The 16714-nt window shown below is 37.0% G+C and overlaps 1 protein-coding gene across 5 annotated transcripts in view; it reads right to left on the bottom strand.

Annotated features, from left to right (window-relative positions):
- Positions 1-16714, bottom strand: part of CRY1 (cryptochrome circadian regulator 1) — a 95007-nt gene that overhangs the window by 12497 nt on the left and 65796 nt on the right. For all 5 annotated transcript variants that reach the window (XM_059936828.1, XM_059936827.1, XM_059936831.1 and 2 more), the window contains one exon: positions 303-445. Coding sequence is in view for 3 of the 5 variants with exons in the window: in XM_059936827.1 (XP_059792810.1) it covers positions 303-445 (143 nt within the window). In the remaining 2 variants the exon portion in view is untranslated. The remainder of the gene's footprint in view (positions 1-302; positions 446-16714) is intronic.

Consider the following 16714-nt stretch of genomic DNA (forward strand, 5'->3'; position numbering starts at 1 on the left):
TAGTTTTGAAATTGAAATTCTGAGTATGTTTATCTTATGTACTTATGTCTGTAATTTTGGTATCTGTCACTGGGTAAACAAAAATCACAGAGGTTAAATAAAATGCTAAAGGTTTGACACATAGTCACTTAATTCTCCCACAACTCTATTATGTATGTTTTTATTTCCACTTTATAAACTAGTCCCACAGTACATTCCCACAGTACATTTTCCATGTACTTAAAACCACTGAAATGTACACTTAAAAATGGTTAAGATGAAAAATATTATGTTATATGTATTTTACCATTAAAAAAACTTACTTGTCTAGGTCATATAATGTATGTGAAATTCGTACAATTACTTCTACTCCAGCTTCAGTAGCCAGTTTCTTAATAGCTGCATCTCGTTCCTTTCCAAAGGGCTCAGAATCATATTCAATTGAAAGTTTAGTAATGTTCCATTCCTAAAATAAGAGAAAGGGGCAAAAACATACATAAATTTTAACAATTATTTTTTCTATTATAACGACATAGGCTGGAAAAAAGTGAAAAGCTCCAACTCTACCTAGCATATAACAAACACTATATATAAGTGTTTGTCACGGTAAAATGGAAAAAAATAACACATTACCAAGTTGCTGAAAGATTAAATGAGTCAATGCATGTAAATTGTTTAGGACATAGTACATAGTAAGTCCTCAGTGAATAATAGCTGTCATTATTACTAGCCATTTGTATATTTCTTACTTTGTGAGTTGCAGCTTATGTTTTCTTGGGTTTCTATCACAGTTAATTTTTCTCTTAAGGATTTGTAAGAGCTCCTTATAGTTTAATGATAGCAAACCTTTGCTATCACGTGGGTCACTTTTTTTCCTAAATAGTTTGTAATTTAATTCTATGATTTTTTTTGACAAATATTTAGTTTTTAGTTAGTAAATGCTGGAATTTAGAACAAGTCAATAACACTCCCTCCCCTTTTCCCTTTTTGAAAAGGAAGGGAATATAAGTCAGAAAACTAAAGGTAAAAATATAGATCACACAGTGTCCCAGGGCAACTGAAATAAAAATAAAAATAAACAAATGGGACCTAATGAAACTTACAAGCTTTTGCACAGCAAAGGAAACCATAAACAGAATGAAAAGATAACCTACAGAGTGGGAGAAAATATTTGCAAATAATGCAACCGACAAGGGCTGAATACAAACAGCTCATACAACTCAACAGAAAAAAAACCAAACAACCCAATTAAAAAATGGGCAGCAGACCTAAATAGACATTCCTCCAAAGAAGAAATACAAATGGCCAATAGGCACATGAAAAGATGCTCAACATCGCTAATAATTAGAGAAATACAAATCTAAACTACAACGAGGTATCACTTCACACTGATTCTGATGGTCAGATGGCCATCATTAAAAAGTCTGCAAATGCTGGAGAGGATATGGAGAAAAGGGAATCCTCCTATACTGTTGGTGGGAATGTAAGTTGGTACAGCCACTATGGAAAACAGCATGGAGGTTTCCTCAGAAAACTAAAAATAGAATTACCATATGATCCAGCAGTGGCACTCCTGGGCCTACATCCAGACAAAACTCTAATTAAAAAAAGATACATGCACCCCATGTTCATAGCAGCACTATTCACAATAGCCAAGACATGGAAACAACCTAATGTCCACTGACAAATGAATGGATAAAGAAGATGTGGTACATATATACAACAGAATACTACTCAGACATAAAAAAGAATGAAATAATGCCATTTGCAGCAACATGGATGCAACTAGAGAATATCATACTAAGTAAAGTAAGTCAGAAAGAGAAAGACAAATATCACATGATATCTCTTTTACATGGAATCTAAAATATGACACAAATGAACCTATGAAACAGAAACAGACTCATGGACATAGAGAACAGACTTGTGGTTGCCAAGGGGGAGGAGGTTGGGGGGAAGGATGGAGTAGGAGGTTGGAGTTAGCAGAAGTAAGCTATTATACATAGAATGGATGAACAACAAGGTCCTACTGTATAGCACAGAGAACTATATTTAATATCCTATGATAAACCATAATGGAAAATAATATATAAAAAAGAATGTATATATGTATAACTGAATCTCTTTGCTGTATAGCAGAAATTAACACAATATTGTAAATCAACTATACTTCAATTTAAATATATATATATGTATACATAATATATATATATATAGACCACATTACTAGTGAAGTTGAATTGGAGAAAACATATTATGTTTAAGGACAGATAAGCTTGCTAATTTTTTACCCCTGAATTAAACAGATTTAGCTACCCAATGATAAGCAGCACCTTCCTTGCAGTGTGGGCTGCCCCTATAAAATTTATTACATGGAGGAAGGGACTAGGATAAGTGCTCTCTGCAAATGAATAGGCAAAAAGGTATGATATGAGTGATACTCACCTAACTCCTTCTATTAACTCACCAATGAGATCATTTACTTCTTCCCTGGGGATAAATTAGTGAACATCTCTCCAGAAAAAAGCTAGGGAAAAAAGCTAGGGAAGAGAAGGTTCCCCACACATTAAAAGTATTCAGGGCAGAGTCAAGATGGCAGTGTGGGAAGACGAGGAGTTAGCATCTCCCCACAACTAGGGTGCCTGCCAGCTGCTGGTGGTGGACTCTGATGCCAAAAGAGATGGGAGGAACCCCAAAGTGAACCAGTAGGACGCAGGGGGACTGAGGGGGGAGGAGAAGTGGAGCTCAGACTGGATTGGTACCCCTGAGGCCAGGGAGATCAGGAGAGGCGGGCAGGAGGAGCGGGAGAGGAGCAGAGGGCGATAGCCCTGCCCACTCGGGCCAGGGAAACTGCTGAGCTCCCAGGCCAATCCTCTGCCCTCCAAAGCCCCCTCCAGACCGCATGGGTCCTTGGGGGCACAGGAGGGAGGCCAGAGAGATCAGGAGAGGCAGGCGGAAGGGGCCCTCTGGGAGGAGCAGGAGAGAAGCGGAGGGTGATTGCTCCACCCACTCAGGCCCAGGGACCCTGCTGAGCTCCCAGGCCAGTCCCCTGCTCTCCAAAGCCCCCTCCAGGCTGTGCAGGTCCTTGGGGGCATAGGATGGAGGCCGGGGAGATCAGAAGAGGCAGGTGGCGGGGGCCCTCCCAGACCAGAGGAGCAGGAGAGGAGAGGAGGGCATTTGCCTCACCCACTCGAGCCCAGGAAGCCTGCTGGGCTCCCAGGTGAGGTTCCCCTGCCCTCTGAGACCAGGGGTTGGGGGCACGCCTGGGCCCCTTCTGTTCCTTGAACCTAAGCTCCACCCCCTACGGCCTTTTCCAGCCCTGTGGGTCCTGAGCATTGGCCCGGCCCACCATCCAAACCTCGCCCTTGCTTAGGCCCCGCCCTCCAGAGCCAAGGCCTCACCCGCCATTTTTTTTTTCTTTTCCCTCCTCCTCTTTTTTACTATTGTGGTACTGATGTACCTTCCGGTTGTTGATTCATCTATATTTTTATTTTTATATTCTTCCTAAAATAGCTCTTAGTTTCCTAGTCTAATTTTATTTTTTACTTTGTTATTTGTTATTTTTAAATTTTTTTTGCTGCCCCAGGAGGCTTGTGGGATCTTGGTTCACGAGCCCGGAGACAGGCTGAAGCTCCTGTGGTGGGAGCTCCGAGTCCGAACCACTGGACTAACAGAGAATCTCAGACCCCAGGGAATATTCATCTGAGTGAGGTCTCACAGAGTTCCTCATCTCAGCACCAAGACCCAGCTCTACACAATAGCCTACAAACTACAGTGTTGGAAGCCTCAGGCCAAACAACCAGTAAGAAAGGAACACAATCCCACTCATAAAGAAAAAAAAAAATGAGATGGCAAAAAAATATGTCACAGATGAAGGAGCAAGGTAAAAACCTACAAGACCAAATAAATGAAGAGGAAATAGGCAATCTACCTAAAAAAGAATTCAGAGTAATGATAGTAAAGATGATCCAGAATCTCGGAAATAGAAAGGAGGCACAGATTGAGAAAATACAAGAAATGTTTAACAAAGATCTAGAAGAACAAAAGAACAAACAAACAGAGATGAACAACACAATAACTGAAATGAAAAATACACTAGAAGGAATCAATAGCAGAATAACTGAGGCAGAAGAACGAATAAGTGTGCTGGAAGACAAAATGGTGGAAATAACTGCCAAGGAGCAGAATAAACAAAAAAGAATGAAAAGAATTGAAGACAATCTCAGAGGCCTCTGGGACAACACTAAATGAGCCAACATTCGAATCATAGGGGTCCCAGAAGAAGAAGAGAAAAAGAAATGCTCTGAGAAAATATCTGAAGAGATTATAGTTGAAAACTTCCCTAACATGGGAAAGGAAATAGTCACCCAAGTCCAGGAAGCACAGAGAGTCCCATACAGGATAAACCGTAGGAAAAACACACCAAGACACATATTAATCAAACTAACAAAAATTAAATTCAAAGAAAAAATATTAAAAGCAGCAAGGGAAAAACAAAAACTAACATACAAAGGAATCCCCATAAGGTTGTCAGCTGATTTTTCAGCAGAAACTCTGCAGGCCAGAAGGGAGTGGCAGGATATACTTAAAGTGATGGAAGAGAAAAACCTACAACCAAGATTACTCTACCTGGCAAGGCTCTCATTCAGATTCGATGGAGAAGTCAAAAGCTTTTCAGAGAAGCAAAAGCTAAGAGAATTCAGCACCACCAAACCAGCTTTACAAGAAATGCTAAAGAAACTTCTCTAGGCGGGAAACACAAGAGAAGAAAAAGACCCACAAAAACAAACCCAAAACAATTAAGAAAATGGTAATAGCAACATACATATCAATCATAACCTTGAACGTAAATGTACTAAATGCCCCAACCAAAAGACAGAGACTGGCTGAATAGATACAAAAACAAGACCCATATATATGCTGTCTAAAAGAGGCTCACTTCAGACCTAGGGACACATACAGGCTGAAAGTGAAGGGATGGAAAAAGATATTCCATGCAAATGGAAATCAAGAAAGCTGGGTAGCAATACTCGTATCAGAAAAAATAGAGACTGTTACAAGAGGTAAGGAGGGACACTACATAATGATCAAAGGATCAATCCAAGAAGAAGATATAACAATTATAAATGTTTATGCTCCAACACAGCAGCACCTCAATACATAAGGCAAATGCTAACAAGCCTGAAAGGAGAATTCGACAGTAACACAATAACAGCAGGGGACTTTAACACCCCACTTACACCAATGGACAGATCATCCAAACAGAAAATAAATAAAGAAACACAAGCTTTAAATGATACAATAGACCAGATATAGCTAACTGATATTTATAGAACACTCCACCCAAAAGTGGCAGAATATACTTTCTTCTCAAGTGCATATGGAACTTCTCCAGAATAGATCACATCTTGGGTCACAAATTAAGCCGTGGAAAATTTAGGAAAACTGAAATCATATCACGCATCTTTTCTGACCACAATGCTATGAGATTGGAAATCAATTACAGGAAAAAAACTGTAAAAAACACAGATACATGGAGGCTAAACAGTGCACTACTAAATAACCAAGAGATCACTGAAGAAATCAAAGAAGAAATAAAAAAATACATAGAAACAAATGATAACAAAAACACGAGGACCCAAAACCTATGGGATGCAGCAAAAGCAGTTCTAAGAGGGAAGTTTATAGCAATACAATCTCACCTCAAGAAACAAGAAAAATCTCAAACAAACAATCTAACCCTACACTTAAAACAACTAGAGAAAGAAGAACAAAGAAAACCCAAAGTCAGTAGAAGGAAAGAAATCATAAACATCAGAGCAGAAATAAATGAAATAGAAATGAAGAAAATAATAGCAAAGATCAATAAAACTGAAAGCTGGTTCTTTGAGAAGATAAACAAAATTGATAAACCCTTAACCAGACTCATCAAGAAAAAAAGGGAGAGGACACAAATCAATAAAATTAGAAATGAAAAAGGAGAAATCACAGCTGACACTGCAGAAATACAAAGGATTATAAGAGACTACTACAAACAACTATATGCCAATAAAATGGACAAGCACGAAGAAATGGACAAATTCTTGGAAAGGTACAACTTTCTAATACTGAACCAGGAAGAATTAGACAATATAAACAGACCTATCACAAGCAATGAAATTGAAACCGTAATTAAAAATCTTCCAACAAACAAAAGTCCAGGACCAGATGGCTTCACAGGCGAATTCTATCAAACATTTAGAGAAAAGCTAACACCGATCCTTCTCAAACTCTTCCAAAAAATTTCAGAGGGAGAAACACTCCCAAATTCATTCTACGAAGCCACCATCACCCTGATACCAAAACCAGAAAAAGGTATCACAAAAAAAGAAAATTATAGACCAATATCACTGATGAATATAGATGCAAAAATCCTCAACAAAATACCAGCAAACTGAATCCAATCATACATTAAAAGGATGATACACCATGATCAAGTGGGATTTATCCCAGGGATGCAAGGATTCTTCAATATACACAAATCAATCAATGTGATACACCACATTAACAAATTAAGGAATAAAAACCATATGGTCATCTCAATAGATGCAGAAAAAGCTTTTGACAAAATTCAACACCCATTTATGATAAAAACTCTCCAGAAAATGGGCACAGAGGGAACCTACCTCAACATAGTAAAGGCCATACATGACAAACCCACAGTAAGCATCATATTCAATGGTGAAAAACTGAAACCATTACCACTAAGATCAGTAACAAGACAAGGATGTCTACTCCCATCACTCTTATTCAACATAGTTTTGGAAGTCCTAGTCACAGCAATCAGAGAAGAAAAAGAAATAAAAGGAATACAAATTGGAAAAGAAGAAGTAAAACTGCCACTGTTTGCCAATGACATGATACTGTATCTAGAAAACGCTAAAGATGCCACCAGAAAACTACTAGAACTAATCAGTGAATTTGGTAAGGTTGCAGGATACAAAATTAATGCACAGAAATCTCTGGCATTCCTATACACCAACAATGAAAAATCTTAAAGAGAAATTAAGGAAACACTCCCATTTACCACTGCAACAAAAAGAATAAAATATCTAGGAATAAACCTGCCTGAGGAGGCGAAAGACTTGTACTCAGAAAACTGTAAAACACTGATGAAAGAAATCAAAGATAACATAAACAGATGGAGAAATATACCATGTTCTTGGATTGGAAGAATCAATATTGTGAAAATGACTATACTACCCAAAGCAAGTTACAGATTCAATGCAATCCCTATCAAACAACCAATGGCGTTCTTCACAGTATCAGAACAAAAAATCTTAAAATTCGTATGGAAACACAAAAGACCTCGAATAGCCAAAGCAATCTTGAGAAAGAAAAACGGAGTTGGAGGAATCAGGCTCCCTGACTTCAAACTATACCACAAAGCTACAGTAATCAAGACAGTATGGTACTGGCACAAAAACAGAAATATAGATCCATGGTACAAGATAGAATGCCCAGAGATAAACCCACGCACATATGGGCACCTAATTTACGACAAAGAGAAAAGACAACCTCTTCAATAAGTGGTGCTCGGAAAACTGGATAGCTACATGTAAAAGAATGAAATTAGAACACTCCCTAACACTATACACAAAAATAAACTCCAAATGGATTAAAGACTTAAATGTAAGACCAGACACTATAAAACTCTTGGAGGAAAACATAGGAAAAACACTCTTTGACATAAGCCATTGCAAGATCTTTTTTGACCTACCTCCTAGAGTAAGGGAAATAAAAACAAAAATAAACAAATGGGACTTAATTAAACTTAAAAGCTTTTGCAAGCAAAGGAAACATAAACAAGACAAAAAGACAACCCTCAGTATGTGAGAAAATATTTGCAAGTGAAACAACAGACAAAGGATTAATCTCCAAAATATACAAACAGCTCATGCAGCTCAATATCAGAAAAACATACAATCCAGTTAAAAAATGGGCAGAAGACCTAAACAGACATTTCACCATGGAAGACATACAGGTGGCCAAGAGGCACATGAAAAGATGCCCAACATCACTAATTATTAGAGAAATGCAAATCAAAACTACAATGAGGTATCACCTCATGCCAGTCAGAATGGCCATTATCAAAAAATCTAGAAACAATAAATGCTGGAAAGGGTGTGGTGAAAAGGGAACCCTCCCACACTGTTGGTGGGAATGTAAACTGATACAACCACTATGGAAAACAGTACGGAGGTTCCTTAAAAAACTAAAAATAGAACTACCATATGACCCAGCAATCCCACTACTGGGCATACACCCTGAGTAAACCATAATTCAAAAAGAGACATGTACCACAATGTTTATTGCAGCACTATTTACAATAGCCAGGACATGGAACCAACCTATATGTCCATCGACAAATGAATGGATAAAGAAGATATGGCACATATATACAATGGAATATTACTCAGTCATAAAAAGAAATGAAATTGAGTTATTTGTAGTGAGGTGGATAGACTTAGAGACTGTCATGCAGAGTGAAGTCAGAAAGACAAAAACAAATACTGTATGCTAACACATATATATGGAATCTAAAAAAAAAATGGTACTGATGAACCTAGGTGCAGGGCAGGAATAAAGAGGTAGACACAGAAAATGGACTTGAGGACATGGGTGGGCGGGCGAAGCTGGGGCGAAGTGAGAGTACCATCGACATATATACACTACCAAATGTAAAATAGTTGGCTGGTGGGAAGCAGCAGCATAGCACAGGGAGATCAGCTCAGTGCTTTGCAATGACCTAGAGAGGTGGGATAGGGAGGATGGGAGGGAGGCTCAAGAGGGAGGGGATATGGGGACATGTGTATGCATATGGCTGATTCGCTTTGTCGTGCAACAGAAACTAACACAGTATTGTGAAGCAATTATACTCCAATAAAGATATAGTAAAAAAAAAAATAAAGCACACACAAAAAAGAGTTTTCATTCATATTCCAAGTATTTATTATAATTCTGAGTATAGGCCAGTTCCTATGCTAGGTTCCTCCCTCCTGGAACTTACTGAGGAACTTACAGAGGTAAATAAATAAATATATAATAACTATTAGAAAAAAAATAGGATGCTATGATAGAGGATATGGGGGTGAGGGAGAGCTGGTAAGTTAATTATCTACTCTTAATTACACTGGCTAGACTTTCAGTAAGTGGTGAAAGTGAATATCCTTGCTTTGTTCCCTATCTTAGGTGTAAAGCATTCAGTGTTTCACAATTAAGTATGAAGTTAGCTATGCTTTTTGTGGACAATCTTTACCAAATTGATATTTATCAATTTTCTATTCCTAGTTTGCATAATGTTTTTAAAAATTATAAATGGGTGTTGACTTCTGTCAAATGATTTTTCTTCATCTACTGAGACAACCATAATACCCTGTCCTTTACTCTATTAATAGGATAGATTATGTTAATTTATTATTTTATAATGTTGAACCAACTTTGTATTCTTGAAATAAACCCCACTGATCATGATGTAGTATTATTTTAAAATATTGCTAAATTCTATTTGTTAATATATTAGGGATATCTAAGTGTGTGTTATGGGGGACACTTGGCTATACTTTTTTTTTCTTTCTTAAAAGTTCTTCATCAGGTTTTGGTATGAGTTATGCTGGCCTCATAAAAAAGTTCAGTGTCCCCAATATTATCCTCTGTTTTCTGAAAGAGTGTCATAAGACTGGTATTATTTCTTTCTTAAATATGTGGTAGAATTCACAAGTAAAGCCATCTGGGAAATGGAGTTTTACTTATTGGAAGGTTTTTTTAATTACAAATGCAATTTCTTTAAGAGAGGGCTATTCAGTTTTTCTTTCTCTTTCTTCTGAGAATTTTAGTAAGTTGCACTTTTCAAGAATATTTTTCATTTCATCTTAGTTGTACAATATATTGGTATTATGATGTTTACAATATTCTTTATTATGTTTTTAAAGTTTAGAGACTCTCTAGTGATGTCCCCTTTTTTATTCTTAAGGTAATTTGTGTTTTCTCCCTTTCTGGCCCTGATCAGTATTGCTAGGAGTTTATCAATTTTATTAATCTTTTCAAAAGAAAACTGAACTCTGAATCAATGAGTTCAGTCAGTAGACAGAAACCACATTAGTAATTTGAACAGGGAAAATTTAACTTGAAGAACTGTCAGCAAGTAAAAGAAGAGGAGTTAAGGCTATATACTGTCCAATATGGTAGATAACCACTTGCCATTGAAGTGGCTTCTGAGCACTTGAAATGTGGCTAGTTGGAATGGAGATGTGTTACAAGCATGAAATATACAGTGGATTTCAAAGACTTCATATAAAAAAAGGTTAAAATAGTTTAATAGTTTTGTAATGATTTTATATTGAAAAGATAATATTCTAGACATACTGTGTTAAATAAAATACATCTAAAAAATTAACTTCACATTTTTCTTTTTTAAAGGTGGCTATTAGAAAATTTTAAATTACACCTGTAGCTTCTGTTGGATAGTATTGTTCTAAGGTGTCCAAAAGCAGCTACCACCTCTAAATGGAGGGAAAATAATTAAGCAATGAATTAAGAAAGTTCCCTTTCTTCCCTGCTGCTGAGATTCACACCTCATTGTATGGGGTGTGCTGCCTCAAGAACAACCTTCCCTGTAGGGAAGAAACCTGCCAGAGGGCTAGGGCCAGAGCTGGTTCCTAGGAACAGCCCAGTGGGTGGCTGAGAAACTTCCTGCAGGGTATGGGCTAACTGGAGCTGATCTGTAGAATCGGTCCACTGCATGGCAGAGACATTTGCCAGAGGGTGTGAATGAGCTGGAGCTTGTCCAGGAGGGCTACGGAGGTGAGGCCTACTGAGGTAAGTGCTACTGGTCCTCCCACATGCTCATTTGCTAGCTAAGGTGCTAGGAAAAAAATTATAAAGATACCAAAAAGAAAGCCCCTTCTCTCCTGCTATGACCTTACAAAGAACCAACAGCAATTTCTATTGACAAAACCTAAAATCAAGCCAGCCAGCAAAGGAGAAAAGTTTACAGCATCCAGCTTCAGTATCACAAAGCAGGGCAAAGAAGGGTGGATTTGGAGCTGAGAGACAAGAAATTGTCTATTCCACATTTATTTTCTCTATTGTTTGTCTGCTTTCAGTTTCATTGATTTCCATTCCTCTCTTTATTATCTCCTTTCTTCTACTATTGGTTTAATTTGTTCTTTCTCTATTTTTTAAGGTAGAAACTTAGTTCTTTGATTCTTTTCTAATAGAGTATTGAAAGCTATTAAGTTTCCTCTAAGCACTGCTGTAGCTGAATCTCATAAATTTTGATATACCGTATTCAAATACGGTATGTATGATATACCGTATTTCCATTATCATTCAGTTACAAAGATTTGCTATTCTCTTGCTATTCATTTTATTTTAATTTTTATTTATTTATTTATTTTTTATATACTGCGATTTTATTTCAATCACACAAATGAAGTTAGCCTGTAGGAAATTTAAATGAAACAGTATGGTAAAAATAGCAGAGAACCAAAAACTCTAATAAGGAAGTACACCTAAAGCATGAGAATTCAACATTCATTACTGTTACATCTTCAGTTTTGATTGACACTTGATGCCTGCAAATTTTGAAACAAACTTTGAGATCATGATGACTACTCTGAAGAGACTTCAGCACCAGCACTAAGATTTGTACATTCAGTTGGTTTGCAATTCACTTGTTAGCCATTTACATAGTGTATAGTACAGATTTGTCACAGGTCAGATCACAGTGCTGAAGGAAAGAAGTACCTTCCTGTAATTAGAAAGGATCCCCTCAACTGCACTCAGCTTAAGACATCCAATGTACAAGAGCACGAAAACCATCATAATATTGTGGCTCCAAGGAACATAGTTTTGATAAGGAAAATAACCTAAGCTTCTGTTTCCCATTTTAATTACTGAAATCTCTAACAATGATAAAACTGTCACATAGGACAGTAAATGTATACAGTAATTCAATCAAACTTCTTGAAAAGAACACATTTTTGCTATTCATTTTAATTCTATTGAAGTCAGAGAATATTATTCTGTAAGATTTCAGTCTTGAAATTTGTTGATAACTGTTTTGTGACTGAACATATGGTCTATCTTGGTGAATGTTTCATATGCACAAGAAAATAATGTGTATCCTCTAGTTCTTGGGTGTAGTGTTCTACAAATATCAGTTACAACAAATTGATTTCATAGTGTTATTCATATCATCCATATCTTTATTAGTTTTTGTATATTCTATCAATAAATGAGAGGTGTAAAAATCAACTATGATTGTGAATTTATCTATTTCTCCCTTTAGTTTTATCAGTTTGAGATTCATGTGTTTTTATGCTATTAGTAGATAATACATATTCATGATGGCTATACTTTTTCTTTTAATACATTTCTTTCCTTCTTTTTTTCTTTTTGGCTGCATTGGGTCTTCGTTGCTGCACGCATGCTTTCTCTAGTTGTGGAGAGCGGGGACTACTCTTCGTTGTGCTGTGCGGGCTTCTCATTGCGGTGGCTTCTCTTGTTGTGGAACACGGGCTCTAGGCACGTGGGCTTCAGTAGTCGTGGCATGCAGGCTCAGTAGTTGTGGCTCACGGGCTCTAGAGTGCAGGCTCAGTAGTTGTGGCACATGGGCTTAGTTGCTCTGCAGCATGTGGGATCTTCCCGGACCAGGGATGGAACCCGTGTCCCCTGCCTTGCCAGGCGGATTCTTAACTACTGCGCCACCAGGGAAGTCCAGGTTATATATTTTTGATGTGAGACTTTACTCTTCATCTGTGGTAATTTTGTCTTGAATTCTACTTCTTTATCTTACTGCTTACAAAGTACGTCTTCTTCAGTCTCTTTTATTTCAAACTATGTTTCTTCATATTTAAAGTGTCTCTTCTAATCAGCATATAGTTGGTTCTTGCTTGTTTTTTTATGTAGTCTGATAAACTGTCTTTTAAATGGAGAGTTTAAAAAAGACCATTTATATTTAATATAATTATTGATATAGTTGTGTTTAATTTTATCATGTTGGTAAGTTTTCCATTTGCCCATCTCTTCTTTTACTCCTCTGTGCCCCCTACCTGCCTTCATTTGAATGAGTAATATTTTTAGTATTCCATTTAAAATTCCTCTATTAACTTCTTAGAAATAGCTCTTTGGGTTATTTTAGATCACAATATGTATTGTTATCACAGTCTACCTTCAAATAATATATTACAATTGAATAATGTAAGAATTTACACATACTTCTATTTACCTTCTTCCTACCTTGTGTGATCTTGTTACAGGTTTTATTTCTATATATGTTTCCAGCCCCACTATATTCATATTATTCCCTACAATTTATCAATATTAGTTGGTTTTAATCTGTCAATGGTCTTTTAAAAATAGGATATATTTATACATAACTAAAAAAGAAAGTGGTCTTTTATATTTACCCATATTTTTAGTGCTCTTCCTTCTTTCTTTGAAGATCCTGTCTTTAGCCTAGAATTATTTTCTTTTACCTAGCAGAACTTCCTTTAATATTTCTTTTTAAAATAAATTTATTTATTTATTTATTTATTTTTGGCTGCATTGGGTCTTCGTTGCTGTGCACAGGCTTTCTCTAGTTGTGGCAAGGGGGGGCTACTTTTTGCTGCAGTGCGTGGGCTTCTCATTGCAGTGGCTTCTCTTGTTGTGGAGCACAGGCTCTAGGTGCACGGGCTTCAGTAATTGTGGAGTGTGGACTTCAGTAGTTGTGGCATGTGGGCTCTGTAGTTGTGGCTCGCAGGCTCTAGAGTGCAGGCTCAGTCATTGAGGCACAAGGGGTTAGTTGCTCCGAGGCATGTGGGATCTTCCCAGACAAGGGATTGAACCCATGTCCCCTGCATTGGCAGGCAGATTCTTAACCACTGTGCCACCAGGGAAGTCCCCTTTTAATATTTCTTATAGTATAGATCTGATGGAAATAAATTCTCTCTGCATTTGTCTGCCTGAATGCCTTCATTGTGCCTTCTCTTTTTAAAAAATGAATATTTTTGCTATTTCTAGCTTTTTAAAAATGCTTTTCCATTGTTTTCTGGACTCTTTTTTTTTTTTTTAATAAGAAACCATCGAACACTCTTAGTGTGGTTCCCTGAATATGTCCTTTCTCTTCTGGCTGCTTATAAAATTTTCTATCTTTGGTTTTCAGTTAATTGATTATGATGTGGCAAGGTGCGGTTTCCTTTATGTTTATGCTGTTTGGGGTTTGTTGAGCTTCTTGGCACTGTAGGTTGATATCGTCCATCAATTTTGGAAACTCAATTATCTCTTCAAATATTTTTTTTCTGTCCCAATCTCTCTCTCCCTCTTTTTTCTAGGTCTACAATTATGGATATGTTAGGCCATTTACTGTTGTTCCACAAGTCTCAGACACTCTATTCCCTTTTTAAAAAAATCTTCCTCTTTGTGCTTCAGTTGGGATACTGACTGTCTTCAACTTCACTGATCTTTTGCTCTGCTCTGTTCAATCTGGATAAATTCAATTAATGAATTTTCATTTTTGATATTGCATGTTTCAGTTCTAGGAGTTTCATTTGGTTCTTTTTAATACTTTCCATTTTTGTACTAAAATTACCATCTCTTCACATAGTTTTTCACCTGTTGACTAGATTCTCTACTATCTACAGCATAATTATTGTAAAGTCCTTTCTTTATTCAAATCCCAACATCTGCATCAACTGTGGGACTGGTTCTACTGATGGTTTTTCTTTTACTTGATTGCAAGTTACATATTCCTGCTTCTTCATATGTCTCATAATTTGTGATCATACAACAGACAATGTTATAAAAGACTAGAAACGGAATAAACAACATTTATCTCTAGAAAAGTGCATAGTCTTTGATAGAAGTTGAATTGCTGGAGTCGGTAATTGAGCTGGGTCTGGGCTTTGTTGTTGCTTTAATTAAATTTCATTCACCACTGGCTTCAAATATTTTGAGGGCAGGATTCAGATTTTTCTTCAACAGGGCTTGAGATGTGAGTACTAACAAGACTCCAGATGTCTCTCTCTGCTTTACAGCCCAGTCACTAGCTTTACAAACTATAGGACATCTCTCTCCGCTTTGCTGTCTACCCATCAGCTTTATGGTTGCTAAGGACTTCTCTTTGTTTTCCAGCCCTGTCCCCTAATTTTCTATACCTCTGGAGGCATCTTTCTACCCTGATGTCCTGTCTCCAGCTTCAGTGAACTGCTACTTTGCACTAAGTGAATGCCCAGTGCACTTCAATGAGGGAACCCTCTCAACTCTTTTCCCTCGCCCCAGCCTTTGGCACACTGCCACTGGTACTCCATGAAGGCACTGTTAGAAAGAACTGGAGAGTGGGTGTAAACTTACTCTGTGACTAGGGCTTCTTGAAATTCTAATCTGCCATGTCAGCCCACATATGACCACAAAAAGCTTGGTAAAATTTCAACTGGTTTCTCTTCTCTCTCAACTATGGTAGAATCCCTTCTCTTCCTGCTGTGATTCCAGGGATGTAGCCATGGGTCTCTTCTTTCCCATGAAAGTCTCATCCCTTTATGCAATTTGGTTTATTTAGGTTTCTTTGTGTCATCAACTCTCTAATAGGTTAAAAACAAACAAACAAAAAACCTATGATATTGTGGCATATTTACTTTCTTCACATTGTTAAGACAGGAATGTTGGTCTACTGCAACTTTCTACATCTTAACCAGAGGTGGAAGTCCCTATCTACTCTTTAGCCCGGTTTTATTTTAAGCAACACGTGGTTAATCTTTGAATTTCAACAGTAAATATAACAATAAGATTGCATGTAGTATTAAAATATTTTCATGTGAAATGAGTGAATATTCACTTTGCAATTTTAGGCACTAGGATTCATATCTGTTTTTGTGTATCACAATTATTTGTTTAACCATACAGAAGGCATAATATGAACCACTAAATGGATGTGCAGTTCTTAAACAGTCACGAGTAATATTGTGAAAATAATTAAGAAACATAAAATTTTTAGAAAACAAAGTTATAAATAACAAACTTCCTGGGAGAAAGCATTTGAAGTAGTATAATTACATTAAAAAAAGTTATCTCACAAAATAACCCAAACATAAAGAAGGTAAAGCTCTAAAAATTTCCACGCATCCATCCATTACCCCTTCCTTTACTCCATAGATCTAGTCTCAGGGTTTTAAACACAATTTATATGTTTAAGGTTCCTAAATTTAGTACAGACTTCTCCCCTGAGCTCTGGACTTGAATCCCACTCAACAAATACATTCAGATGTCTAAAAGGCGTCTCAAACTTAAAATGTTAAAAAAGGTGAACTCCTGATTTTTCCCTAAACTTGTTCCTCCTATAGTCTTCCTTATCTCACTAAATGGCAACCCACTGTGTCATTTGCGCAGGCTAAAAACCTAGGAGTCATCCTTGACTCTCAATACCACATATAAACAAACCCTATAGCCTCTATTCAAAAAATATACCAAAATCCTACGACTTCTCAACACCCTTACTGCTACTCTAGTCCTAGTCACCATCATCTTGTTTCCAAATAACTGCCATGGCCTCCTAATTGATCTTTCTGCTTAAGTCTTTACAGCATTTCCATTCTCCAATATCTATTCTCTACAGTCAAAGTGATTCTTTTAAATGTAAGTGAAATCATGTCACTCCCCTACTCAGAAATCTCCCATGGCATCCCATTTCACTCAGAGTAAAAGCCAAAGTCCTTAA

The sequence above is a fragment of the Balaenoptera ricei genome, chromosome 10 (assembly GCF_028023285.1).
Source record: "Balaenoptera ricei isolate mBalRic1 chromosome 10, mBalRic1.hap2, whole genome shotgun sequence".
Taxonomy (NCBI): Eukaryota; Metazoa; Chordata; class Mammalia; order Artiodactyla; family Balaenopteridae; genus Balaenoptera; species Balaenoptera ricei.